Source organism: Lathamus discolor, chromosome 4 (genome assembly GCF_037157495.1).
Source record: "Lathamus discolor isolate bLatDis1 chromosome 4, bLatDis1.hap1, whole genome shotgun sequence".
NCBI classification, from domain to species: Eukaryota; Metazoa; Chordata; class Aves; order Psittaciformes; family Psittacidae; genus Lathamus; species Lathamus discolor.
This window is the reverse complement of record NC_088887.1, coordinates 95,034,036-95,059,676: the sequence shown is the minus strand read 5'-3', so window position 1 is coordinate 95,059,676 and position 25,641 is coordinate 95,034,036. Positions and strand designations below refer to the sequence as shown.

General features: G+C 39.9%; 1 protein-coding gene across 2 annotated transcripts in view; it reads left to right on the top strand.

The window, feature by feature from the left end:
* Positions 1-22,993, top strand: part of VWA8 (von Willebrand factor A domain containing 8) — a 176,841-nt gene extending 153,848 nt beyond the window's left edge. Inside the window, exons 40-45 of one of the 2 annotated variants that reach the window (XM_065678185.1) lie at positions 484-592; positions 6,565-6,690; positions 8,441-8,599; positions 17,623-17,721; positions 18,396-18,634; positions 21,069-22,993. In XM_065678185.1, the coding sequence (XP_065534257.1) occupies positions 484-592; positions 6,565-6,690; positions 8,441-8,599; positions 17,623-17,721; positions 18,396-18,634; positions 21,069-21,177 (841 nt within the window). In that variant the 3' untranslated portion in view covers positions 21,178-22,993. Of the gene's footprint in view, positions 1-164; positions 304-483; positions 593-6,564; positions 6,691-8,440; positions 8,600-17,622; positions 17,722-18,395; positions 18,635-21,068 lie in introns of those variants that run through there. The other variant, XM_065678186.1, reaches the window with a different exon arrangement.
* Positions 22,994-25,641: the final 2,648 nt, after the last annotated feature.

Below are 25,641 nucleotides of genomic sequence, written 5' to 3'. Positions count from 1 at the left end.
GTTATCATGTAACAGAGCTTACCAGCATATGTTTAACTGTTCTGGACAAGATGCATAGAATATTTTATTGAATTAAGCCACACTTAAAATTACTGTGATTTGGTAGGGTAAAACGTAGCCAGATGGATAAGGAGATTGATGAGAATATTTATCTTCTGAAACAGATGTATCTATCTGCCATATGGAAATTTCTTTGAATTATGAAGAATCCAAATTATGTGTTGTAAGCAATTAATCACCTAAGAAATATCTTTCAAGATGGACCATTATGAGCAAATTGCTTCTCTTGGAAAGATCTGTAGGCAAATGGTGAGATGATTTGAGCTATTATACCTCAGCAGACACTTTTACACATACCACAGATAGTCCGTACATTGGGAAGAATTTCCTTGTTATCAAATAAATAAACCTATTGTTTACCTATGTAAGTGGATGATATGCCGGTTTCCTAAACTGTTCTTAGCTCCCTATTCTTTGCTTCAGATTGAAAGAGATTCAGATGAGTGAATATGATGCATCAACTTATGAAAGGTTCTCTGGAGCAGTCCGACGTCAAGTTCAGTCACTCCGCATCATTCTGGACAATCTGCAGGTAATCTTAGATTCACTGATAAAGGAACATGGTGAGCACATTACATTAGGCCCCAAATGCTATCCTGTGGATATCCTGTTGCCATCTGACGATTATACCTTTGAGGACTGAAAGAAGATTTGGGTTATAACCATGGACAGGAAAAACACTCTTGTATTACTATTTCACAGGCAGCTTTTAAGGGGATCACAGTGTTCATCTCTACAAGTCACAGTATTCCCATACCACAGTTTACAGAGGTTACTGACTCAGGAGGAAATTATGTGAAAGAAAACAATATATGTTAGTAAAAGAATATGTGATGGTGTGCAGAGCTCAGCCTTTGTCTTTACCTCCTGTCCAAAAGACTTTTTTTTAGCTGAGACGTGGAAATGCTATGGATGTTAAAAGAAATGCCCACTTCAGTTGAGACTTTCAGCTGCATCTGCAGCTGAAGACATGATTTTTTTCTCAGGTTTCTTTTTAACACGTGCTAATAAAAAGAGGTATAGCCCAAATCTCCTAAGTGGAATCTCCAAATCCACTAGTTTGCCTTTCTTCTAGTAATCTGTCTTGTGGTTGTTCCAGATTTTATTAATACTCGTGATCATATAGGGGGTAAATAAAATTTAAAAGTGGGTCCTTTCTAGGAGAAATATTCAAATCTTCACTTGAAATTAAAGGAAATTAATTTTACTCCTTATAAGATACCTCTGATTAAAAATATTTCTGTTGAAGGCTACCAACCACTGGTATGCATATACCTTAGTTTAGTAGTTAGGCACTGTGCCGTGTCTAATCTGTCTCCTTACTTTTGCACTAAAACTGTAATATCGAAAGAAATTACTTTGTACGCTTGACAGAGTCCTCCTAGGTACAAAACATCCAGGCCCTCGGTATTGCAAATAAGAAAAGTAACATTTTTCTTTGCCTTTCTTATATCTTTAAGCTTTTGTAACTACAACAACACTACTATAATCACATATATACATAGAAAACCATTAGCTAGTGAGCCAATTTTATTATGATTGTATCAATTTAGAGAGCTGCTCATGTAATGAACATTTGAGACGGTCATGATTAGTTGGTGTGTTTCAATTCAGGACATAGGCTTTTGGCTTATGAATTTAGATATAAATCTCAGGATTTCTTACATCATTTATATCTAGGTGATTTTTTTACCATGTTTCTAGTAGACATGCTGTTGGAAGCATACTCTAGGTGTGAAATGAATAAGTGAATCTTCAGTTTAAAGTCTTTTTTTTGTCTGCCTTAACTATTCCTTGGAGCCAAAATTCTTACATTCAGAGATCACATAAATGATAATCAAAATATAACATATTTTAATATAAGGAGACATAACCTGTTGCTTTCTTAAAAGATCATTTTACTATCAAAGCAAAGTCTTATAAGCTTCAGTATTTCATGAGACTTTGCAAAATTGCTTTAAAAATCTGTAACAGCTAATCACAGAGCTAGTGTATGTACTTTATGGTGAAGAAACAAACTCACTGAATTTGGAAAAGCTAGATCGTAGAATAACAACAATATTGAAATCTAATTTTTAACTTCAATTTTTATACAGATTTGGGTAGGGTTTTTTTATTAGAAGCTGCACTAGGAAAATTAAGACAAATTATAATAGGAGTTATTTAGTTGCAAAATGCTTTCTATTAATTGGGAAGCTGAGTCCAAGCACGTTTCATGTTATCTTTTTGAGTGGAAAACAAATTTATTTGAATTCTTCAGCACGGTTAGGCATTCAACCCTGATGAAGGACTATGCCTCTGTGTCCCTTTTATTCTGGATAGTCCTATGTACACCATTGGTTCTTAGCTAGAACTGTTTTATTTCTGCTATCAATCAGACATTCCTCATTTCTCAAATAAGAAATCAGCAACACAGCTGTAGTAAGCTTTGCAGCTTAAATGTCTGTGCGTTTTTAGCTTTGCAAAAATCCCGTATTACCTTCTCCTTAGAGAATATTTCAGCTTTTTAAAAACATTTGAATTTGCTTTGTTTCAAACTCAGCGTGTTCACATAATGGAAATATATTGTCCGTGGGTATTTAATACAGATTTTCTTTTCAACAGATGCGTTTTATTGTTAGGTGTGTAGAGTTTTTAAAAAACATGTTCCTTTGATAAAATTTTACATCTGAAGAATCAAGAGGCTGGGATTCAGGTCTAGTTGTGAATGGCTTGCAAAACTTGGTACCAACAGGAATAGGCTGATCCTTGAACATAATACATAAATACAGTCTGAGAATATAATTTCATTGTTCATTTTGCTTTGTATAACTCACTGATCTCTGTCAGCTCTTTGAACAACATTAAGAAAACATTGCAAGTTCTTATTTATCTTCAGTAGCAAAGCCTGAAGTCTAGGAAATGTGGTTAATGATGAGCTTTCTTCTCTCTCCTAACACTGGCCAAACCCAGAATAAAGCTTGTCTGTCTGAACTCCAGATTCAAAAGATTATGGTCAGTCGGTCACTCAGAAAGGAGTGACTTAGATTCTTAGATTTTATCTTAGATTTTATATGTCTTTGCCTTCCAGAATGTATTTCTCTTTTTATTTATTATTACAGAGGGAACCCAGGTCAACTGCCCCTGTAGCTTCTGAGCATCATTTAGGTACCTGCATTTAAACTGGGCAAACCCGAGCCTGTGTCAGTGAGCCTGCTGGGGCTCTGTCTGGTTTAGACCATGTGGAAGCTGTCTGGTCATAGCAGCAAGAATAAAGTAGTGGCAGTCTTATAATAAACAGGGCTCAGAGAGCTGACGATGCAAAAACTCCCGTGCCCTGTCAGTAGTAGTTTTGTAATTTCAGCAGCTAAGGGAACATATGCGGAATGTTTTCCGAGAATCAAATGCAGACCACAACTGGCAGTATTTCATACCATCCTATATTGTTACAAGTGGCATACTTAGATGTGATCGCTTCACATACACAACTTTTTCTGTGGTATTTGCAGACATCACAGTTATATTTTGGAAGGGGGAGTTGTAAATATGTCTTTGGTACCTTTCACTTAAAAGATTTACTGCGGTGGTGTATTGCAGTCAGCCATTGCCATGCTGATAAGATATGATATCTAGCACATTTTTCTAATTTCAAAAGCAGCACAATGAATACTTACATTTTTTCATCAATATGGTCCCAGTATATTACAATAGTAATGGATTGTACGCCCTTTCTAGTAAAATATCAAAGCACAGTGTATATATGTAGTAGTTTTGTTTTTCTCTTAAAATTGTAAGTGCTTTTAAACTTCAGTTGCTTTTAAGCTTATGAAAATTGCATATTGAAAATGCTTTGAAGCTTCTCTGAAATATATATGTGCACTGTATAACACACATGCTTAAGGGAGCTTTTTTAGCTTTTATAAAAGGAAATAAATTCCTGGGAATTCTGCATGGAAGAAGCGGATGCTAAGTAAGTAGTCTAAATAATTTTAGCGTTATTTTGGAAAGAGGTTAGCTCAGATTTTGTCAGCATTCTTTCCTGGTTTAGGAGAGAATATCTACTCTGTGTTCCTCCAATAAAGTTTCAGCTCAAATACTGGCTTTTGTTGCATAAGGTTCAAAAGGTATTGGAATGTTTTTAACTATGTCCTTTCCAACCCTGACTATTCTATGATTCTATGTCCATAGTCTCACACTGCTGTTTCTTGAACAGCAAATGGTCACAAAACTAAATGAAAAACTCAATGAAAACAGAAGGGAAAGTAGTTAAGAATTTGCTTAATGAAGCCAAAACTTTATAGTCTTCTGTTGTTCATCCCTTCTGCCTACTGAAAAAAAAGTAAATGACAAAAATTTGGCAAAACAGCAGCCCTAAGGAAGAACTAAGGATCTAGCTCTGTTCCAGTCCTTACAGTGGCTGACTAGGAGCAGAGTCATCTCATCTGCATCATCCTAGAAAGTGCATGATTCATTTTAGACGGGCTGTGCTCACTCAGTAGCGTGTTGTCTCCAGGAGCATTTTTTTTTTTAATGGGTAGTTGGAATGTTGTTGAAATTTGCCGTGGATGTTTCACAGGAACTGTAGTGATAGAACAAGGAGCAATGGGTTCAAGCTTAAAGAGAGGAGATTTAGGTATTAGAAAGAAATTCTTTACTGTGAGTGGTGCAGCACTGGAACAGGCTGCCCAAGGAAGTTGTGGCTGCTCTGTCCCTGGCAGTGTTCAAGGCCAGGTTGGACAGGGTTTGAGCAACCTGGTCAAGTGAAAGCTGTCCCTGCCCATGCTAGCGGGGAGAACTAGATGATCTTTCAGGTGCTTTCCAACCCAAACCATTCTATGATTCTGTGATTCTGTGATTTTGATGGAGTATGTAGAGGTCACCTGGAATTTGCAGGTATCTCGTTATGATGTTATACAACTCTTTGGGCAACAAAGGAATTGATGATCCTGTGGAAGAAGGAATTTCAAATTTCTTGCCAAGAATATTTAATGATACTGGTAACTATTAGCTGGTGGTGAAAAAAAACTCATGGATGCTCCACTGCCAAAGTGGGTTAAAGCTAGGTTGACTGTAGCACCATGAAATTCTATCAGAGAGCACAACTAACTCCTGTTAGAAGGTAATCTTTTCCTCTTTTACTTTCTGTGATATACAAAAAGCTGAGGTTTCTATGTATTGACATTGGTTTTGCATCCCATCTGTAAAGCTTTTGACACTACCTAGCTAAAAAAATGTTTGTCACAGTAATGTAAATTCTGTACTGTAAAATTAATCAAAAAATCGTTTCCTTGTGGCTTTGTATTTTTCCTGCCCACTTATTTTCATGGGAAAGTAGTCCATTTAGTCTTGGGTCACTGTAAGGCAATAGACAGAGCTCCTTCTATACATACCAAAAAGAAAACCTCATTAATTTTGACCAAAGTGAAATCATAGATTCTCTGAGTCTTAAGAAGCCATCATCTGAGTGCTCAGACTGTACAAAATTATAGATTCATCCTCTCAAATCCCAGGCCTGCAGTTTGCTAGAGTTTTGTAATGTAACACTTCCTGCTCATCGGAAAGGAACTGATTTTCATTCCTGAGAACCAATGTTTAAGGCAGTTTGTGTCCTGCAGGATATTTGATTTCCCTCCAGCTGCGGAGCACTGATTTGCTGAGAGTGCAAAAGCATTATACATATATAGATCTAAAATCTTTCCTTGCTTGGCTTACTACTAAATTAAGCATCTTCAACCTGAAGATTTAAGCAGAAATTAAGTAAACCATGAAACCCATATATGCAGACTTTGCTGTCTTTAGATGGATCTTACGTATTATGAACCCTGATGAAGCTATCCTTTAGAAACATTCTTAAATACATTGCTTATAATATTAAAACACCTGAGTCCTCAGTCTTAAGTGCTTGCTTCTATGGACAGCAGTTCCATGAATATTTGAGTTCCTGGATTGTAATGCATGTTCATCAAGTCATGCTGTAGATAACCAATGCCCATTTAAATAAAACAGAAGCATTTAGTGGACTGTTTCTTAAGTATCACAATTGCCAAGGTTTTTATTTTAAAACAGAAAAATAGTTTATTGTTACTATTGTTTTAAAAGAAACTACTTACCATTACCTGAGGTGAACACTACTTGGTTTTGCCTTTAAGTTACCTGCTGTTTTATTCTTGCACTGCTTGGGTGGAGACACATAACAACTGGTCAGTTATGCATGTCTCTCTGGTTGTATGTATTTCTGCACAGGTTTGGTATGTGCATTTCCAGCATATTTGGAAGAAAAAAGGTTAACATTTCTGCAGTCCACAGTTAAACTCCCACACATGAAACAAGTTCTTTGTCAGTGTTAATTTTTCTTTCAGAGAAGAACAGGACAGCTATGTAAATGTGCTTGGATTTCTTTGACTTAGGCCAAAATTATCACATCATTACAAAGAAAATTCATGTGTATGTCATGTCCAGTAGGTCTTAAATTGTCTAGCATACACTCATGTCACTGAGTGAATTAAAGTTTCTTTTCTGTTGTAGGCCAAGGGTAAGGAAAGACATTGGCTGAGACACCAAGCTGTTGGAGAGCTAGATGATGCCAAAATCATTGATGGGCTGACAGGAGAAAAAGCCATATATAAACGACGGGGAGAACTTGAACCACAAGTAAGTATTCAACAAGTAGCAGGGAAAGGTGGGGAAGAGCTTAAATGGTTTAGTGATTTCATAGCAGCTGTACAATATGTGTCTGGAGTTTGGGTAGGTATATAGGGATGAGAAACTTGTAAGAATCATCTCTGGCTTTGGATGCTGATCTAGGCAGTGCGTTTTTTTAATCCATTGCAACAATTTTTATTTTCTTATTTTATATTTCAATGAGCTGATGGCAATTAACAGAAAACATTTTGTCTGGTTTTATCAGGAAAAGGAAAATATTTTCTAACTTCGTTTGTTTTTCAATAAATACCCTGATATGCTGAAAGTTTAAATAGTGTTTTACGAGTGTCTTTCCCATATTCCATGATTGATAGGCAAAGAATTTCAACTTCCACAAATATTTCAATTTACAAGAATAAAAATTATAATGGGAAAAAAGTGTGAGGAAAAGCCATGAAAATATGATGAAGTTTTCATCCCATGGCTCAATTCAGCCATTCCTTAGAAGACGTTATGGTTAGGCCTGTGTGAGTCAGCAACAGGGAAACCACTTGAATCAGACCAACAAAACCTGGCCAGAACTGGTAGGGCTAGTCTGCAATACTTAGCAGTAATATTTAATGACAGATTGCAGTTTTTAACTACACCGAGATTTTTTTTTTAAGTAGCTGAGTACAACGTCTTTGTGCGTGTCAGCGACACACATCTGATGAATGCAGTAGTTTTTATGCTACTTAGTCCTGACGTCTGTTGCTTTGAACAGTTTATGGAACTTGGCACTGTCTGTGTGAAAGATCAATAAGAGAAAAGTGATTAGATCTTCATTTCTCATTTTTTCACAGTGTATTTACTCAATGTATCACTTTTAAGTCTCCGTAAAAATATCTCAATTGGGGAAATAAAGGTCACCTTTAATTTTGAATTAAAAAAAATATATATATATGGGCCCTGTGTGTCCCTTTGTTTTTGGGAAATCAGGAATTCCACAGTCTATTAAGAGAATAATTAAAATAATAAAGCACACAAATGCTTGCAACCCTTTACAGGTCAAAGAAACATTTTAGTTACTTGGTTTTAATATGACTGAGGTTTTTTTCCAGATCCTCTTCAATAGTATTATAGTTGAATCAAAACTCATCTCGTTGCACACTAAATAAAACACCTTCTCTTGAACACACTGCGCCAAAAATTGTTAAAACAGATGGGGATTGTTTTCAGGAAAAAATAATGGTTTCAGCATCAGAATGAAGAAGAAGCTGGTAGTTAATCAGAACAAGATTTCAAGCATTTCTGGAATGTTACTAACCTCAGCAGACAAGTTTTTACAGTTTTATCCAGGTCCCTATTAGTACCGTAAGCCAAGGAGAAGCATTTCAATTATGAGCCTTGGCAGAAAGAGTGTATTTGAGAGTCTCTCTACTGAAATGAAACGTTAAGAATCAAAACTGAGACAGAAAAAGTATTTTCCTGACAAGTATGTGTGGAATTTTTCGAAGTATTTTGTTTCCAGTCATTGAGGGTGAGGGGAAAGAATGAATTGAGGTGTCTGTCAAGTAAATTGTTTGAAACAGAAAAAAAAGATAAAAAAAATAAAGTATTTTGGTCTTTTTTGTTAAAGTAGTCAGTGTTTGCTGGATAAAAGTTTCCTACTTTACTTCGCAAAGTGCATTGAATTCTCTTTATGAAATGTTTTATCACTACTAATGTTAAGCTTTCCCATTTATATTGGTGTTCTTTTTCTGCTGTGTTTCCCTGTCAGCCTGGGAGCCCCCAGCAGAAACCCAAACGCTTGCGCCTGGTGGTGGATGTGTCCGGTAGCATGTACCGCTTTAACGGGGTGGACAGACGCCTGGAACGCTCCATGGAGGCTGTCTGCATGGTCATGGAAGCTTTTGAGAATTATGAGCACAAATTCAAGGTAATTACAGCTGGGCTAGGAGCTCTGTGGTTATTGCACAGGCTGCGTGGAGCAGTGGAAAAAGTGTTTCAGCAGTCAGTCTAGCCAAAGAGCATTATTCATTCCCACAAGGAAATAAGGACATTAATCTATTTCTAGCAACCTGAAAAATAATACTAGTGAATGGATGAGAAACATTACACACTTCAGCAGGGGAGGATTCAATCTAAGATATTCAAGATTCTGATTTAGTAAAATTTGCTGCTTTTTTCTTATTTGTCAGTTTGTTTCTTTAAGCAGAAACTTTAAGCCTACAGAACACAAGTAAATATGAGCTTCAGTATGTGCATAGATGCCCTGCCTTTCCCTCTGCCCAGGGTACAGACAGTAGTACATTGTCCCAGAAAAAGAGCTGTGTCTTTGTCTCTGACTTGTGTTCTCTTCCAGTTACCTGAAGGCCAGAAACTGATTTCTTGTACTGAAAGATACTAGGTTCCAGAAGTTATTTAATAGTAGCCTGCAAAGGAAATGTAAATAAATGTTATACCCATTTTTGTCTCAGTAAGCCGTTTAGGCTTGGGTCTAGAGTATGTTTCTTGAAGCTTAAAAAAGACAGGAATGGCCAGTCTCAAGTTAATTCTTTTCAGACTCAGTGTTTAATGGAAAAATAAAGACGTCTGATGCCTTTTCCGAAAAGCAACTCAAACATAAGACTTAAAATATATTTGAACAAAATGTAAAACCTACTAAACAAAGTTAATAGAAAATTTAGTCCAGATCAATTCAGTCAGGTCTGCTTCACGATGTTCCTCCAACGGCATGATCCTGCAGCTTCTGTTCTTCTGTAGAAGAAGAACTTTATTGGTTCAGCTGCTCATGTATCTCCTGCTTACTGATAATGGAAAACTTAATGACAAATCAAGTTTTAAAACTTAATGACAAATTAATTGCAGGGGAAGTGTAATTGTTCGACACTATTTTTGTAGCCTGGTAAATATCAGTCGTATCCGAGCAACGTCTTAGTGTGGCAAAATGCAGGCTCATCCACAAAGGACAAAATGGAAGTAGTGGACACAAGAATAAATATCATATATTGGGGTATAGCAAACGTGGCTTTTGTAAAGGGAAGTAATGCATTCTGAAGAGTCTCTATGTATAACAAGCAAGGTTACATGATAGACTCTCCTTAGACAAAAGCTTTTTACAAGGTCCCCCACCCCATGCTCGTGAGCAAATTATACTACTTGGGAGATAGAAGGGAAAGCCTTCAGATAAACAAACTGCTGCTGAAAGTATAGAAAACAGGCTTAATGATCATTTTTTGGAGTGAAGTGAAGGAAGGTCACTGTTGAACCTGTGTTGGCACTTGTGCCAGAGCCCATGTTGTTGTGTTGTTCTGTATATTCATGGTAATATGTAAAAGGGGATGGATAATGAGGTGATGAAAGTTGCTAGTTGTATGGAGTTATTTGGGAAAACAAAAAGGGAAGTCCAGCTGTAGAAGCTGGAGAAGGGCCTGGCTATACATGGTGACTGGGAAATAAAATGGCAGATGGTATTCAGTGCTATTAAATGCGAAGTGCTGCAGATGGAAGAAAACAATTCTGATCTTAAATACGCAGTGAAGAAATCTCAGCTGTCTGTTAATGCTCACTCTCCGCTGCATATTAGTGCTCAACAAAGAAATGTTGTAATTATTTTGTATGGTTCTTTGAACACTCAGTGCCCACCAGCTGTCAAAAAGCTAATTGAATGTTGTTAGAAACTATTAGCAAAAGAACAGAGAATAAAGCGGAAAGCATCAGAATGTTGCTGTAAACATCCATACTGCATTCACATCAGGAGTAATATGTGCAACTTTGGTTCCCCAGCTCACAAAAGTTCTTGTAGAGCTGAAAGAGAAGAGAGCATGACAAAGGTTACAAAGGTTGTGGAAGTGTCCCCATACAAAAAGTGGCAAAGGATGCAAGAACTGCTCAGTTTAGAGGAAATAAAAATCAAGGACTGGATAAAATCTTGAGTGAAATGGGAGCAGTGACCAGAGCACAGTCGTTCATTTGGTTCTGCTACAGCTGTTCTGCTCATTATGAGCAATGAATTATTTTGCATTTAAACAACAGAGGACAGTGGCTTAGAAGGATGACACTGAAAAAAAGATGCAGTGCAGTGGTAGACAACCAGCTGTGCTTATTTCCAGTGTAGCTCTATAGCTGAGAACCCAGACATGACCTTCAGGTACATGGTAAAGGAATAACATTTAGAAGTAAGCAGACAGACTGTGCAGAATTAGTAAGATCATTAAGAACTGTCTTCAGTTCTGGGATTTTAAAAATCGATGTTTCATTACCTTTCAAATCCCTCTGTGTCTATTATAGATTATTATATTTTGCTTGGCAATAGTTGCTATTGGCCAGTGTTTTGCCCTGCGCATAGATGAAAACCTGTATTTGGCCAGGCAAATAGCTCAAACTGCAGTTAGTTGTAACAGTAGATGTACCTCTCTAACAACCACTTACCATTTATAAAAATACTTATGCCAAAACCATGTGCAATTATGAGATGCGAACATTGCTGTACTTTGGTGATAGTAAGACACGAATAGTAATGTTATCCTTACAGTCTCTATGAGTCAAGAGACCTGTAAGGTCAATTTCATACTTAAATAACAGTGGTGAGGAAGATGCTGGAAATTTTAGTGACAGACCAAGGAAAAAAGCTGTCATCAGCTTCTACATCAGTCCATCATCAATTGGTCAGGGTAATTCTCCTCCATTTAAGGGCTCCTTCACTGGATAGAGAACTCTGGGGAGGCAGTAACAGTCCCTTTATTCAACGCTGGTGAGATCCAGTGTGAGTTCTCTCAACTTGAGGGCTGCTTTTGCCTGTGGGAAGAAAAGTATTTTTCTTCCTCTACATCTCACTGGGATTTGATTCATTCAAAGCATAATATCTACAAAAATAGACCAGAGGTAACTAGGATTAGATGTGGCCTTATGTTTCACTGGCCACTGAAGTCATCCCCCAAAATGAGCAGGGAGTCATTTATTAACTTCTCTTATTTGAACCGTATTCTTAACATGATCCAATGATTAGGCTAAAGTATCTCTTTTTAACCTACATTACAGAGTCCTCTCATAAGAGAAGTTTCCTGTGCATGTGCTGATGGACTCTTGGAGTCATTCTTTTGATAAAAATAAATGGCATTTCTGAAATCTACAGGTTGAGATTTCAGGTATTTTTGGTGTATAATCTGGTATGGTAGTTGCTACCCCTGGATTACTGTGATCAATAACCAGACCTCGTGCTACTTCCTCGGTTTCTAACAAGTGTAATTAAGTCTTCAGATAGTGGGAGAACCAGTGATTGTTTTAAAATACTACTGATTCTAATCTGTAAAACACTGACACTCAGCAAGATGCTGCTAATTTTTCTCAGGAAAAAGCTGAAGTTTTGGTATGTCTGCAAAAATAGCATGCATTTCTCATTTCTAAAAGAGGAACTGTTTGAAGGAAGAGAAAAGAACACACAACTGTGTCCTCTGCAGTGAGAAATCTGCAGTTTGTCATTTTTGTCTTTCTTATCCTCTTCTTGTCTGTATTTTTGTAAAAATAGGCTTTTTTGGCCTTCAGATACACCTGCTGTTATCTGTTCCTGTTGTAGCCCCATCTGCAAGGGTCACAACAACATGTGATGCAAATTTGAGGGGTTCTGTGTACAACGTATGTTGAACCTGGGGGACCATCAGGCTTGCTGAGCAAAGCATTCAGAGGGGGTGTACATAGCAAAGTTCCCTTCCGCTGTCTAACTGCAGTGCAAACTTCGGAAACCAGCTCTTGGCTTTTGCTCAAGACCACTTTTCTGCTAGTGCTTGGTTTAGTACTCTGCTAAATAAGGTTGTGAATTAATCAGATGGGCTTTTCCTTAGATGTTTTATCCTACCAGGCTGAGCTTTCCCCTTGTGTGGAACCCCTTTGATCACTGATGATGTTGATTGACTGGTCTTTAGAGCACTTAATGAAGGTAGAGAATACTTTCTCCCTGCCTTCTAATACTGAAGAGCTAAGTATTGGATATGCAACTTTACCAAGCAGTAATGAAGTTATCCTTCATAAAAAGTCAGACAAGTGCCAGCAGGTATTTGTCAGGGTTTTATGCTTACATAGGACAACCTGCCTGCTTCCATTTCCCATAAGTGCAGGCAGTGAATCATTCCTTGTCAAGGGGGAAATGGGAGGCTCATCCCACAGTAAGGAAATCCATCTAAATTAACAGCCATGTTTCACAGCCCTCCTCCAATGTCATCTCATCCACGCTTCCTCTCAAGTGCTTTAATAAGGAAAAGAGTGGGAGTAACTGAGATAATAGAAGCCACATTCTCAGTCTTATCCTGATAACAGAGGTTAAATGTTCCTACAAAGACCCCTTCGCCCCTTTAAATGTGCGGATGCATCACTTATACATGTAAGTTGTAACAGGCAAGTTCTTTTGCAGGATTAAAGTTTTTATGTATTTTTTTACATCTCATTTTATGTGCCAGTTATTTGAAGATGCACAGAGGACAGTTTGTTCTTTGTGTTATCTGAGATAGTTTTACGTCTGTCACACAAACCAGATGGTTTTATATCATCCCTAATTACCATCATTTGCACACGTGATGGCAGATTTAGGAGGCATGTCCACTAAATTATCCAACAGCAATTATATGCAGCCTTTAAAATATTGTAAGTGGCTCAATAAATAGCATGTTATATAACTAGCAGAAAAAGCCTGAATTGTGATTTACAGCTGTATTAAAGGGATATTGCAGATTTTATATGCCCATTTCAGCATTCCCTGTTAGTAAAATTTAGTATGGAGACAGCACCATTAATTTAGGAAGAGATGTCCCACATGCTTGGCGGAACAGTTCTTTTTAAATAATAAACAAAAAGTTTGAAATAAGTTCAGAAAAAAGGAAGGTTCAGTGTTGTCCGAAGAAGAGGTGAATTTGTAAAGATCTAGCCCTCTGGCAGAGGTCTGTCTAATTCACGCTGCCTTTTACATTCAGCATGTGTCTTCTTCGAACTTTTTAAATGCCTTCAGAAATTAAGCCTTTTGACATGGCAGCTGCAGAAGACAAAGACTTCCATTTTACCCATTTTAGGCAGCAGGAACCATCCATTCAGTGCAAAATGTTACAGTGGAATAGGAATTGTTTTAACCTGTAAGGAAAGAAACCAGCAGAATGATGCTATTTTGAGAGACATTTACATGTAATGTACTCACAGCTCTGAATAGAGCAGTTCTTGTCTCGGTGTACCTGAAGCTACTGGAAAACAAGCCACTGTGTACCACAATAATATATTGATTCAGTTAAGTCTGCATTATAGCAGATGTATTTTGCTCCTGGATTTGTCCTGACAGCCTACGCTTGCAATCTATTTTGTAAAACAAAACAAGAGTCAGTTCCAAGTAAGATTGTATCACAGCTCTTCTCTCACTTGTAACTCCATCCACATGAATTCTCCTGGGTAATTTATGAGGAAAAAAAAGCATTGTATCCTTGCTTCTCAGTGGCCCTTTTTCTGTGCTTGTCTTTACCTACTGCAAAGGAAGGAAGCTGGTTTTGACAAAGCATGCATGTGCCTGCATGTGTTGGGGTTCCTGGTTAGACAGGGCTGTGGAGCTGTCTGCACCTTTTCTTTAAAATGAGCACACCAAGATAACGTCAAATCACTGAGGGTTCACAAATCAGGAGGGTGTAATAATTTACTGAAAGAACATCTGGGTGAAAGATTTAAATCCTCCTTCTTTGCCCTTGCAGAGTGGGCTTCTTCACTCTGGTTTTACTCCTGTTCCAAACTCTGCGTTCCTGAATTGCCATAGACTCCATACATTCTCCCGGACAAGATTCTCCCTTCTGTCACCTCTAAAGATTGGCTTTAGCCTGCTCCTGTCCCTCTCTCTCTCCCAAGGAGGGTCTCCTAGGCTGCAGTGCTATGTTGGCTTAAGTCAATCCAAGTCAATGCTGCTACATTCCTCCTTCTCTGGGGCGCAAGTACTCATCCAGCCTCACAGTTTGGGGAGCTAAGCTGCCCAAATGCAGCCTTACCCTCATTAGGTTTTGGCTACTCCTGGTCCTTGATTTGACTTCCAGGGGGACCAGAGGGCTGTGAGGACCAGCACTTGAGGGCTGGGAATTGCAACACTTTTCTTTCACAGCACAGCAGTATCTCACCCTACTTTTTGGGAGGCCCTTCTTGACCCAAAATGCAGCAGCTGGAATGAAACAAACAGCCCCTTCTCCCCTGCTGCCTCACCATACTTTTTTATCACAAATAGTATAGTAGACTGTCAGCAAAGAAACAATAATAAACTGTCAGCAAGGAAACAAGGAAGCAGATAGCATCTGTTAAGTATACATACTCGGGCGCATGCATGGGCACACATGAAGAATAATAAGCATCCAGCCAAGGAGGCAGCAGACAGGACATGATGTTCCCAGGTGAACACCTTTATGCGCCTGCAATAGTTTGCTCGAATCATTTCAGCCTCACTTTGCCCAAACCTGGGTTGTACAATCCCACCTTGTACAGGAATGAGGAGGAGATCCTGGTGTTCCACCTAGGAGCTACAACAGTTCCCTTTACACAGACTGTCACACTGAGTTTAAACCAGCCTTTTTGAGATGAAATATGGTCTATTATTAGTGTGTGCCAAGAACCGAAATTGTATTGGCCTATTCCCATGAATTCAGTATGGCTGGTACCAAGACACCCAGTGGGAAGGTCCGTGAAGCACTGGGAAGGAGCTTGTAACGAAGGGGTCAACTGTATTTTTACACAGGAGAATGATAGCATTTTGGTTTATGTAATTAGGTTGCTGACTTAAAAGTGATACTGAAAACAAAATTGCTCAGCAAAAGACATGGAGGGTTTCGTAATTAAGAGCCTACGCTGAAGATCTGTGGACGTTTCTGACATTACGTAACAACGATATTAGTACTGTGTATTTTCTGCTCCGTTAAACCACTGCTCTATTTAGGTCCTCTGATTTGAATTATCTCTGGTTTTTAAAACAATAGACAAGCACGCTCCCTTAGTATGTGGTTCGCATTCTGGGTTTATTTATTCCTGTTACTAATTAGGAAGTATCCTGAGTGTAACCTCAGCATTAGTCTCAAAACCTGTGTATTTTCATTTGCCATGTTTTTCCTCTGGGAAAGATAATGATTTGAGGAAGACAGAAGGACCAGCTAAAAATTCATCAGGAAAGAGAGTCTGAAGCATTATTGGTGATAAGAAATAGGTTTTGAAGAGAAAGTATGTACCAGACTGGAAGCTTTACGTGAAGCTGGGTAGCAAATATTAGAAATGGAAGAGCTGAGGAGAACAGGAATGGGAAAATACAGAAAGAAATGGGATTGCGTGGGGGACTAAATTATGTAAAGATTTCATAGAATCATAGAATAGTTAGGGTTGGAAAGGACCTTAGGATCATCTAGTTGCAATCCCCCTGTCTTGGGCAGGGACACCTCACACTAAACCATGCCACCCAAGGCTCTGTCCAACCTGGCCTTGAACACTGCCAGGGATGGAGCACTCACAACCTCCCTGGGCAACCCATTCCAGTGCCTCACCACCCTAACAGGAAAGAATTTCCTCCTTATATCCAATCTAAACTTCCCCTGTTTAAGTTTTAACCTGTTACCCTTTGTCCTGTCACTACAGTCCCTGATGAAGAATCCCTTCCCAGCATCCCTATAGCCCCCTTTCAGATACTTGAAGGCTTCCTAGGGGAAGGAAGTCTGGGTTGAGTCTGTCATAAAATGGTCTGACCTTGGGTGAAATTAATCTATAGTATGTAGCACTGTTGTGCAGAGGGAGGTGTCACCTTTAGAAGTGTTATTCCAGCTGCTATGGCTCTCTTTTGATATATTTTTAAGCAAATTAGTGATAGAGAAAAAAATAAAAAGGGCTTTGTCAGTAAAGAATGCCATTTCCCTGGTCTCCAGGAGCTGACTTTGAGGAAAAGACCTGCCTTTTACCAGGTGATTATGTGGGAATTAGGGATGGTGAACTCAGCAGGGACTTGTGGGCAGTACTTGAATAAAAGATAACAGAAAGGCAGAATACTGCACAAGGGCTTTCTGTCAACTAGAGAGAGATGTGTGCCAGCTAGTTGGGGGAAATACAGGCAAGTGCATGTTGAGGAACTACTAGCTCAGGTCTCTCAAGGCTCAGGATATGTGCACTGTGCTCTATTACTTGGTGTAGACAGGTCTTAAATCCACTTTTGTCCTGGTCATGAATTCTCCCTGGGGTGACTGCCAGATCCACAACACAAAAGGCAGGTCAGGACCTTGCCATAGCTCAGCTTGTCTTGGTTTTCTTGTAATGACAATGAAACTCTTACATAAAACAAAGGCCTTCCCAATATTACAGTATTTGTTCAACAGGGTATTTGAACTATTATAGCTCTACATGTCATTTTTACAGCATCTTTCACAGGAGAATGATGTGCACACCAGTACAGAGACTTGGTATTCACTTTTCTGCATACTTTCAGCAATGACTTTGATCTGTTATGCACAAAAATAGGGAGTGCTGATTTTCAAAAAAAGAAGGGTTGTAGTGCTGCCTTTCTAAGCAGAAGGCGGTCACAAAAAAGATTCATCAATCGCGTGAGCTACTCTCAAACAATGCACTTCTTGTTTAGCAGACTCAAGAGGATGAAAATTGCTACTTTATAAAAATACACGGGCAATGTGAGAGGGCAAGGTCTTGATCTTACGCATCACCGCTCTGCAGTTGGTGGGGTGATGTGAAAAACAGACCATGGAAATAAGTAACTGCTCTTTAATTTCGTTATTTAGCAATTCCTTCCCATGTTTTCATGTCAGTGAGAAATTGCAAGGAGTTCCCTTATGCAGCTCATAAACAGAAACAGGGAACAGTATCTGGGCTTTCATGTTGAAAGCCAATTGCTTTTGATCTGTCTCATGTCATTGTGACCCAAGGGCCATTCGTGACCGGCAGATGACTGATGACATTTCTTTCTTGCAGTACGATATTGTTGGACATTCAGGAGATGGCTTTGATATCGCCTTGGTTGGGAGTGACAAGGTTCCCAAGAACAATAAACAACGATTAGAGATTCTTAAGGTAAATGCTACTGATAAGTGATACTGGATCATCACGGATTTTGTGACTTCAGAGATAAAACTGTAGGTCACAGAATGCAATGCATAAAGAGAGTAAAGTAAAATAAAAGGCCAGAACCTGGTCTTTAACACTTCCAAGGATGGGGCATCCACAACTTCTCTGGGCAACCTGTGCCAGTGCCTCACCACCCTCATAACTCAAACAAACAAAATGTTTCAACATTTTTACACTTTGCTGCTTCTGTCAGCACCCAGATATCTGATATTAACTGTAACACTACTAGGGTTTGGAAGTCTAATGCAAACTGTAAACAGGCAGGAGCTGGTCACAGTATTAGGAAGCTAATCTCTGTTTTCTTCCTTAAATACATAGGAATGTAGCTACTTGAACCACAGCTGATCAAAGTATTTTACCTTCCCTAAGGCCCAGCTTAATTATGTCTGTGCATGTGTTTTGGTTGTTTGACCATTTTGAGAAATATTGCCCATCTTAAAATATGATGTATTATGTACAAAAGGCTGCATCTTCTGTACTATCTGGAGCACTGTCCACATTCCTGAAGCTTCCCCCAGTATATCATAACTGAATATTTACTCCTTCTTGTGACAGCTGAAGTGAATGTTTATTCCTAAAGTCGTCTTACATATTTCCACTTGGTTATGCTGTGCACACAGACCATGCATGCCCATGCTCAGTTCTGCATGAGTGGAGACCATACCTTGGAAGGGACAGAGCATGCCATTCGTGAAATCACCAAGGAAGAGGCTGATGAGTATTTTGTTATTGTCTTGAGTGATGCAAATCTCGAACGATATGGTATTCACCCATCAAGGTTTGCTCAAGTCTTGACCACCAATGCTCAAGTCAATGCTTTTGCCATATTTATCGGATCCTTAGGAGACCAGGCAGATAGGTAAGTATATTTGGTTTATGCCTAATTATCTTTTTTGTTTCCATTCGTCATAAATCTAAACTATGCTTTTATTGCAGTGAAGTTATACATTTGGTTGCCCATGCTTGTGTTCTCCACTAAGGTTTTGATCAAAGAATCATAAAATCATAGGATGGTTTGGGTTGGAAGGGACCTTAAGGACCACCTCGTTCCACCCCCCTTCCCACGGGCAGGGACACCTTCCACTAGACCAGGTTGCTCAAAGCCCCATCCAGCCTGGCCTTGACCACTGCCAGGGCTGGGGCAGCCACAGCTTCTCTGGGCAACCTGTGCCAGTGCCTCACCACTCTCACAGGGAAGAACTGCCTGATATCTGATCTAAATCTTCCCTCTTTCAAATCTAAATGTATCCTCTTTCAGTTTAAAACCATAGCCCCCTGTCCTGTTACTACATGCCCTGGGAAGTAGTCTCTCTCTGTCCTTCCTTCATATACTGAAAGATCACAGTAGAGTCTCCCCAGACCTTTCTCTTCAGGCTGAAAAAGCCCAAGACTGTCTCAGCCTATCTCCAAAGGAGGGGTGCTCCAGCTCTCTAACCATTTTTTGTGGCCTTCCTCTAGTCCCACTCCAACAGGTTGATATAGCTCTTGTTTTGGGATCCCCAGAGCTGAATGCAGTACTGCAGGTGGGGTCTCACAAGAGAGCAGAGAGGCAGAATCACCTTCCTCAACCTGTTGGTCATGCTCGTTTTGGTGCAGCCCAGGATATGGTTAGTTTTCTGGGCTGTGAGTGCACACTACTAGGTCATGTCCAAGTTTCATCCTTTTCCCTTTTCTTTTTTGAATCTACCAACTTTTGTCAGGGAGGAGACTGGTTCATGGGCCCTTGCAGGCATCCCTTACAGCTAGCTAGTTCAGAGCATTCTGTACCTCCAAAGGAAGCACCTGAAGCCCTCCTTCCAGTGGAGGTTGTGCACTATCCCCATGTAGTATCGCTACCTAATCATGAAAGAGATCTGGTGCCTTTGCCATTTCCCAAAACGCAGTTTGGATATGCACGGGCCTATAAAAAAGTGATTAAAGAAAGAGAAACTGGAGTTTAGTGATCTCCAGAGGTCCCTTCCAACCCTGACCATTCTGTGATTCCAAACTGCCAGAAATTTGACTCAGATACTGCTTTTGTGCTAGAGACACAAATTCTTTGGCGAGTCTGAGCCAATATGCCTATTTTCAATGCTACTACATAATTCCACTCTAAGTTGTTAGCACACAAGGAGAAAGAAGGAAATTCTATACCAGCCGTCCCTCAGTTCCACATCCACTGAGGACCAGTAAATGGCAGCAAAAAGCTGATTATAGCCGTAAATATAAATGGTGCCCTTTCTGCTTGTGTTCAAGACTTCAGCTTAAGCAGAATGAGAGAAGGCCCTAAGGGAATTGGCACTCAGTACACAGTTTTAGTCAGAAAAAGGTTGACAGTAGAGCTGCACAGCCACCATTAGTCACGTCTGCAGGTCTGTACATCAGAAGTGTGTTATGCATGACAAGAGAACCCATTCTGGAAGATTGTAAGTACAGAAAGTCCTTTTACTTCTAGGAATAATAAATAATTAAATAAATAAAGTGTTGACCCTGTCCTGCTGTGTAAGGGGAGATCTTACAATTGCCTAGTTCTCTGGGTACGGAAAATGCACACAATGCTGTCACTGAAATGCATTTCTGTGCATGTGGAAGTGCAGAATGTAGACAAAGCCTTCCTGTAGCTGCTGTGGGGGAAGGAGGGAATTCCCTGTTGCAGCTTTTTTAAAAACTCACATTTAAAAGTGAGATTTGACTGAGCATTGGGGCAGCAGTGCGGAGCATAAACTCCTTTAAAAAGCAGTGAAAAACCAAATCCCAAGCCTGCTGACTCTCCATGAGGAGCAACGTGCATCTTGTTTAGCTTTTATAAGGTGGTTTAAGCTGTGAACAAAAGTGTGTCAGGCTAATCTTGGCAGAAAAGTATCTTTCTATTTAATCTGCTGCAATCTCAAAGAGGAAATATAAAGAGCACATTTAGAATCAGTGCGGGTGTTGAACTGAATGAGCTGTGGGTTCATGGTAACCTATTAAAGTAAGCAAATATGTTACTTTCCAAGGTAAATCTCTAGCTGCCCTCAGAAAAGCAGCTGTGGTAATACCTCATGGGGTCACTGGTACCTTGATCAGAACAGTTTTTGCGTGTCAGAAAACGGATGTGAATAGAAATCTCTACAAACAGAAAGGACCTCTGTGACAGAGCTGCTCTCGGTGTTTCCTCCCACTGCTGCTTTCCCAAGCCTTTAATTGCATTGTGAACAGCGTGGATTGGGAAGGTATACAAAAGGAAAAACATCCATTCTTAAGGAACCCTGGCTTGTGGTAGGGAAGATAATTTGAAACGTTAATTGTGTCTTGTCCCTCGTTCTGCTCCTTAGGCTGCAGAGGATGCTACCAGCAGGTCGGTCTTTTATTGCCATGGATACCAAGGAGATCCCCCAGATTCTGCAGCAGATCTTCACATCTACCATGTTGTCAAGTGCCTAAACGTCACTGATGTCACGGTGCATGAATTCAAAGAAGAAACCCACTCCTTCTGGAGATAGAAACTAACACTGAGGACAAACAGTTATTAATAAGATACACACTGTTCTCTAATCGGCAAAGCGACCCAAATCTGCACGACAGCCAAGCTGTAAGATTTCACCCCCGATCTCTCAACCGACAGTGCGTTCAAAGAACTGCAGCGGGGCGGAAGTGTATCGCAGGATAGCAGCAGAGCGAATGTTTTTCCGGAGGGATAAATAAATAAAGGACAGTTTGTGAACGTTCCTCTGCCAGCCATGTTGCCAGCAGTATGGTATCATCTCACCCTGCTTTATTAAATACGGGTCGCTGGGATTTCATAATATTATGTAAGGCAGAGCCAGGCAATCTGCTTCAGTGTTTTGCGTGCATCTGTTTGAATGGGTAGTTAACTCTATCTTTGGTTTAAACAGGACTGCTTTTGTCAGGCAGGAAACCTTTCCTTCCTCTGCTGTGGCTTTCTTGTCCTGACTGGGATTGGGGCTTCACCACTGGATGCTGGGAACAATGGAGCAGTTTGGAAACACTGACTGTCACGTGTAAACATTCATTATCTGATCAGGCACGGTGCTTAGATCTAGAGAAAGTGGCTGTTAAGAAGGAAAACAAAACAAAAATAGATTCATTCAGTTCTGCCTGTGAAAAAGAAGGGGATAGGGTCAAAACGGTCTTGGGACCCAGCTGCCAACGTTTCCAAAGAGGGAATTCCTGCCATGTCTCCTTTGCGTGACCAGTGATGCTGTCTTGCTGCACTGTTGCCCAGAATCTCTGAGGTAGTGTCAGTACATGGAGGTGCCTTTTCAGCTGGGAGGCAAAAAAGTTACTAATGCTTTGCTAGAGCTCCTTCATGATCTACTTTGCTTGGGTCTTTTGAAGATGGAACTGGAGATGGGATCTAGGTGTGAGAGAATGCATTCTGTTTTAGAAAGGAGGAGGGAAAAAAATCTGTTTTTATTTTAGCAAGATGTCTGTATTGGGGTACATTTAATATCCAGGATAGTTATAAAGATGCATTTTGTAATTGGCTAGTGTTTGACTTTGTTCCATAAGGCAACAGTTCCTCTTTACTCACTAAAGAATAGATACCTTGTGGTGCATCGGGAACACTGGAATACTTGATGAATTGAATGTATGATTTATTTACGCTTGGGCTGGGGTGTAAGCATCATCATTGCTTCTTTTCTGATACTAATTTAAAGGTGACTGAGTCGAATAAAGTCAAGTACTTACAGAAATCTGAGGAGGAATTACGGTACTTCACCTCTAATATTTCTCTAAATCCTGCAGTTGCTAAAGTGCACTACGAGCAGTATTTAGAGAGGAGGAGGCAAATTAATTTGATGTTGTTAAATACAACCATCACCGTTTTAAAGGGTCCAGTTTTGAGTGGTCATTCTCTACTCCATCAGTCCTGCAGCAAAAACCTCTCCCAGAGCATCAGAAATGTCCTGTATTTAGGGTGTGTTTCGAAGCCTGGTCAGCTTTGAAACTCTTTATGGCAAGAGAGGACGGAAGACGTTTTTCAAAGGCTTGTTGGTATTGTTATGATAACTGTATATGTGAAAACAAAGAGGTTGAAGATGCAATTCCTGTTTGGAGAGAAGAGAATTGGGAGGAGAAGGTTAAGAAGGTTATCCTTGGCTGGGACAAACGCATGTACACGCACATACACAGAGACACAGCTAATAAGGGGAAGTGCACTTCAAAATGCGAACATCTTGGTCCTGTAAACATATGATGAGATAGTAAATACAATAAAGAACTGGCATATTAGTAAGTGTGTTAGTAACTGTGGTTTTACATTGAAATTCTTCTACTTTTATTGCCAGCAGTTCTTCAAAAAAGAAGCATTTTATTACAGCTAATTAGCAAATGTGCTGTACACTTTCTAGATTACTCAAGTGGATAAACTGTCATCTTGGATTTACATGCAGTATAATACTGTTAGCATAAAAAATAGTGTTATTTAAGGGAAACTCTATGGTAAATCAGATTTTAAACCTTTTGTTTGATTATCCTAGTAGATTGTATTTCATGTCATGGAATCATAGAATCATAGAATAGTTAGGGTTGGAAAGGACCTTAAGATCATCCAGTTCCAACACCCTGCCATGGGCAGGGACACCTCACACTAAGCCATGTCACCCAAGGCTCTGTCCAGCCTGGCCTTGAACACTTTTCGTGGGCCCACAGGATGCAGCCATGTCCTGGGCCAGGCCCAGTGAGGAGGGCAGCTGGGAGATGATGGAAGCAATTCCTGGTAGATTTTGAGAGAAAAAGAGAAGAAATTAATTAAACTTGCCCAGGGAAGCTGTGGCTGCCCCATCCCTGGCAGCGTTCAAGGACAGGTTTCTTGGAGCAGCCTGGTCTAGTGGAAGGTGTCCCTGCCCATGGCAGGGGGTTGGAACTGGATGAGCTTCAAGGTCCCTTCCAGCCCAAACCATTCTGTGATTATTATTTTGACTTTTTCCAGTTCAGAAGGAGGGGGGCTGGGTTTTGCCTATTACAGTGCTTCATTGCAGAGCATATTTGACCCAACAGCATCTCTCTAAATTGTAACAATTCAAGGAAGGATTTTCCTCAGGCCTCATTATCTTTCACCTGGTTTAATGCCCATTGCTACCCCAGGGAAATCTAAGCAGCAGCTGTGCTTTTCCCTGTCTCACAGGGACTGGCAGTGTTATTTCTCTGCTCAGAAATCCAGCAAATAGTGCTCTTCTTTCATGTCCTGAACCTTTTAATATGCATTTACTTTCAGTCAGTAAAATGCTTAAGAGTAATATGGCTTAGTTTAACTAAGAGAAGCACCACTGACTGCATGCACCAGGGTTGTGTGTCATTCATTCCCTCTGAAAGCATGTTAAGGTATTTTTCATCTCTTCTCACACAGTTTATTAAGGCGCTCTCACCTTCATAGTTTTCTATGAAGAGGCACTGTTTTGGTGAATTAACAGAGCTGCCAGTTGGAGCAGGTCCTGACCTATTGTTAATGCTTTAATAGCATTAGTCACAAGAGAAGTAGTGATTTTAACTAATAGTGAACTTAACTAACTCTTACAATGCAGATTCTGGGCTAGTTCTGTTTATATCTGAAATGTGTTCATACTCAGTAGCCAGTCAGTGTCAGTTTACACTCATTTAGGGTCATTATTTAGCTAAGGTGCAAAAATACAGAAAGCACAGACAGATGTGATTTCAGCCAGAGCAAAGCACAGTCAACATTTACAGACATAAGCAACTTCATGTGCCTCGGTGTGAATGACAGATACTGATGCCTAAAGTAGTTGGGCATTTTGGAATAGTCCAGTGAAGTCAACACACCCATATCAGCTGAATTAAGATACCCTAACGCTCCCACACCCTGTGGGACCGTGCTGTTGTCGATGTTTCTTCCAAGACCATTCTTGGTGTAGCCGCCTGATGTCACCATGCTTTTTGGTGGGAATATTGGTGATCTCTAACTCAAGAGTGTGTAGTTGTTCACAACAGTTCATAGCAAAGATTCCCCTAGAAAAAAACATGTTTGCAGAGCAAACCATTCAGCTGAAGGATTTCATCTTTTAGGAGACAAGCTTTACACCAGACATTTCAAACCTTAAAACCAGAGAAGGTCTGGGTTTATCACCAGTCAGGCTCTGACTCGTGAGCAGGCTATTTTAGAAAGTCCTTTTGCAGAATTGCTGCATGAATATGACTCTTAGCAGCGGTTTATTTCTCAGTATGCACAATGCTGCAGTGTGATGCGCAGAATCTCTTCTGCGCCAGCAATCCTGAGAAAGAGGAAAAGTGAGTTATCCTCTGATACTACAAGCAATAAAAGGATATTTGTATAGTTCAGTCTTCAAACAGGTTAAACAATCCTAGGATTCAAACCAAACAAGTAACAAATTGCCTCACTCAGGAGTGCTTTTGGTTTTGAGACTGTTGTGACAATGCGAACGGCACTGTCGCTGAATGAAAGGTTTTAAAGTCAACTACATTTTCTGGGAAATAAGTGTATTTCCCAGTGGGAAGATCTGAGGAAGAGATTCGACATTCTTCAGGATGAGGGAGATGGTGGGGGCTTGTTCAGAGATGAGCCCCTTTTCCATGAGTGTGTGTTCTCCAGCTTTCGACAGCATAAATAAGCATATGAAAATCTACTTCAGAAAACCAAACAGATGTCCTTAACATTACTCACAGCATCATTAGCCTGAACATCTTTCATGATGGCATGCAGAAAAATTCTGTCTTCCACACTACACCTGTAGCATGATCATATTCAAGAAGAAATCACAGTATGTATACTGATTGATAGGTGGAAACGTTAAAAAATCTCAGCTTTTGGCCCTGGCTTCCCCAGGCATCACACACAGTTTTGCTTTGGACAGGCTGAGCTCTTTGAAGTCCGGTAAGGCTAGAAACTAGATCCTGACCCTGCTTGCA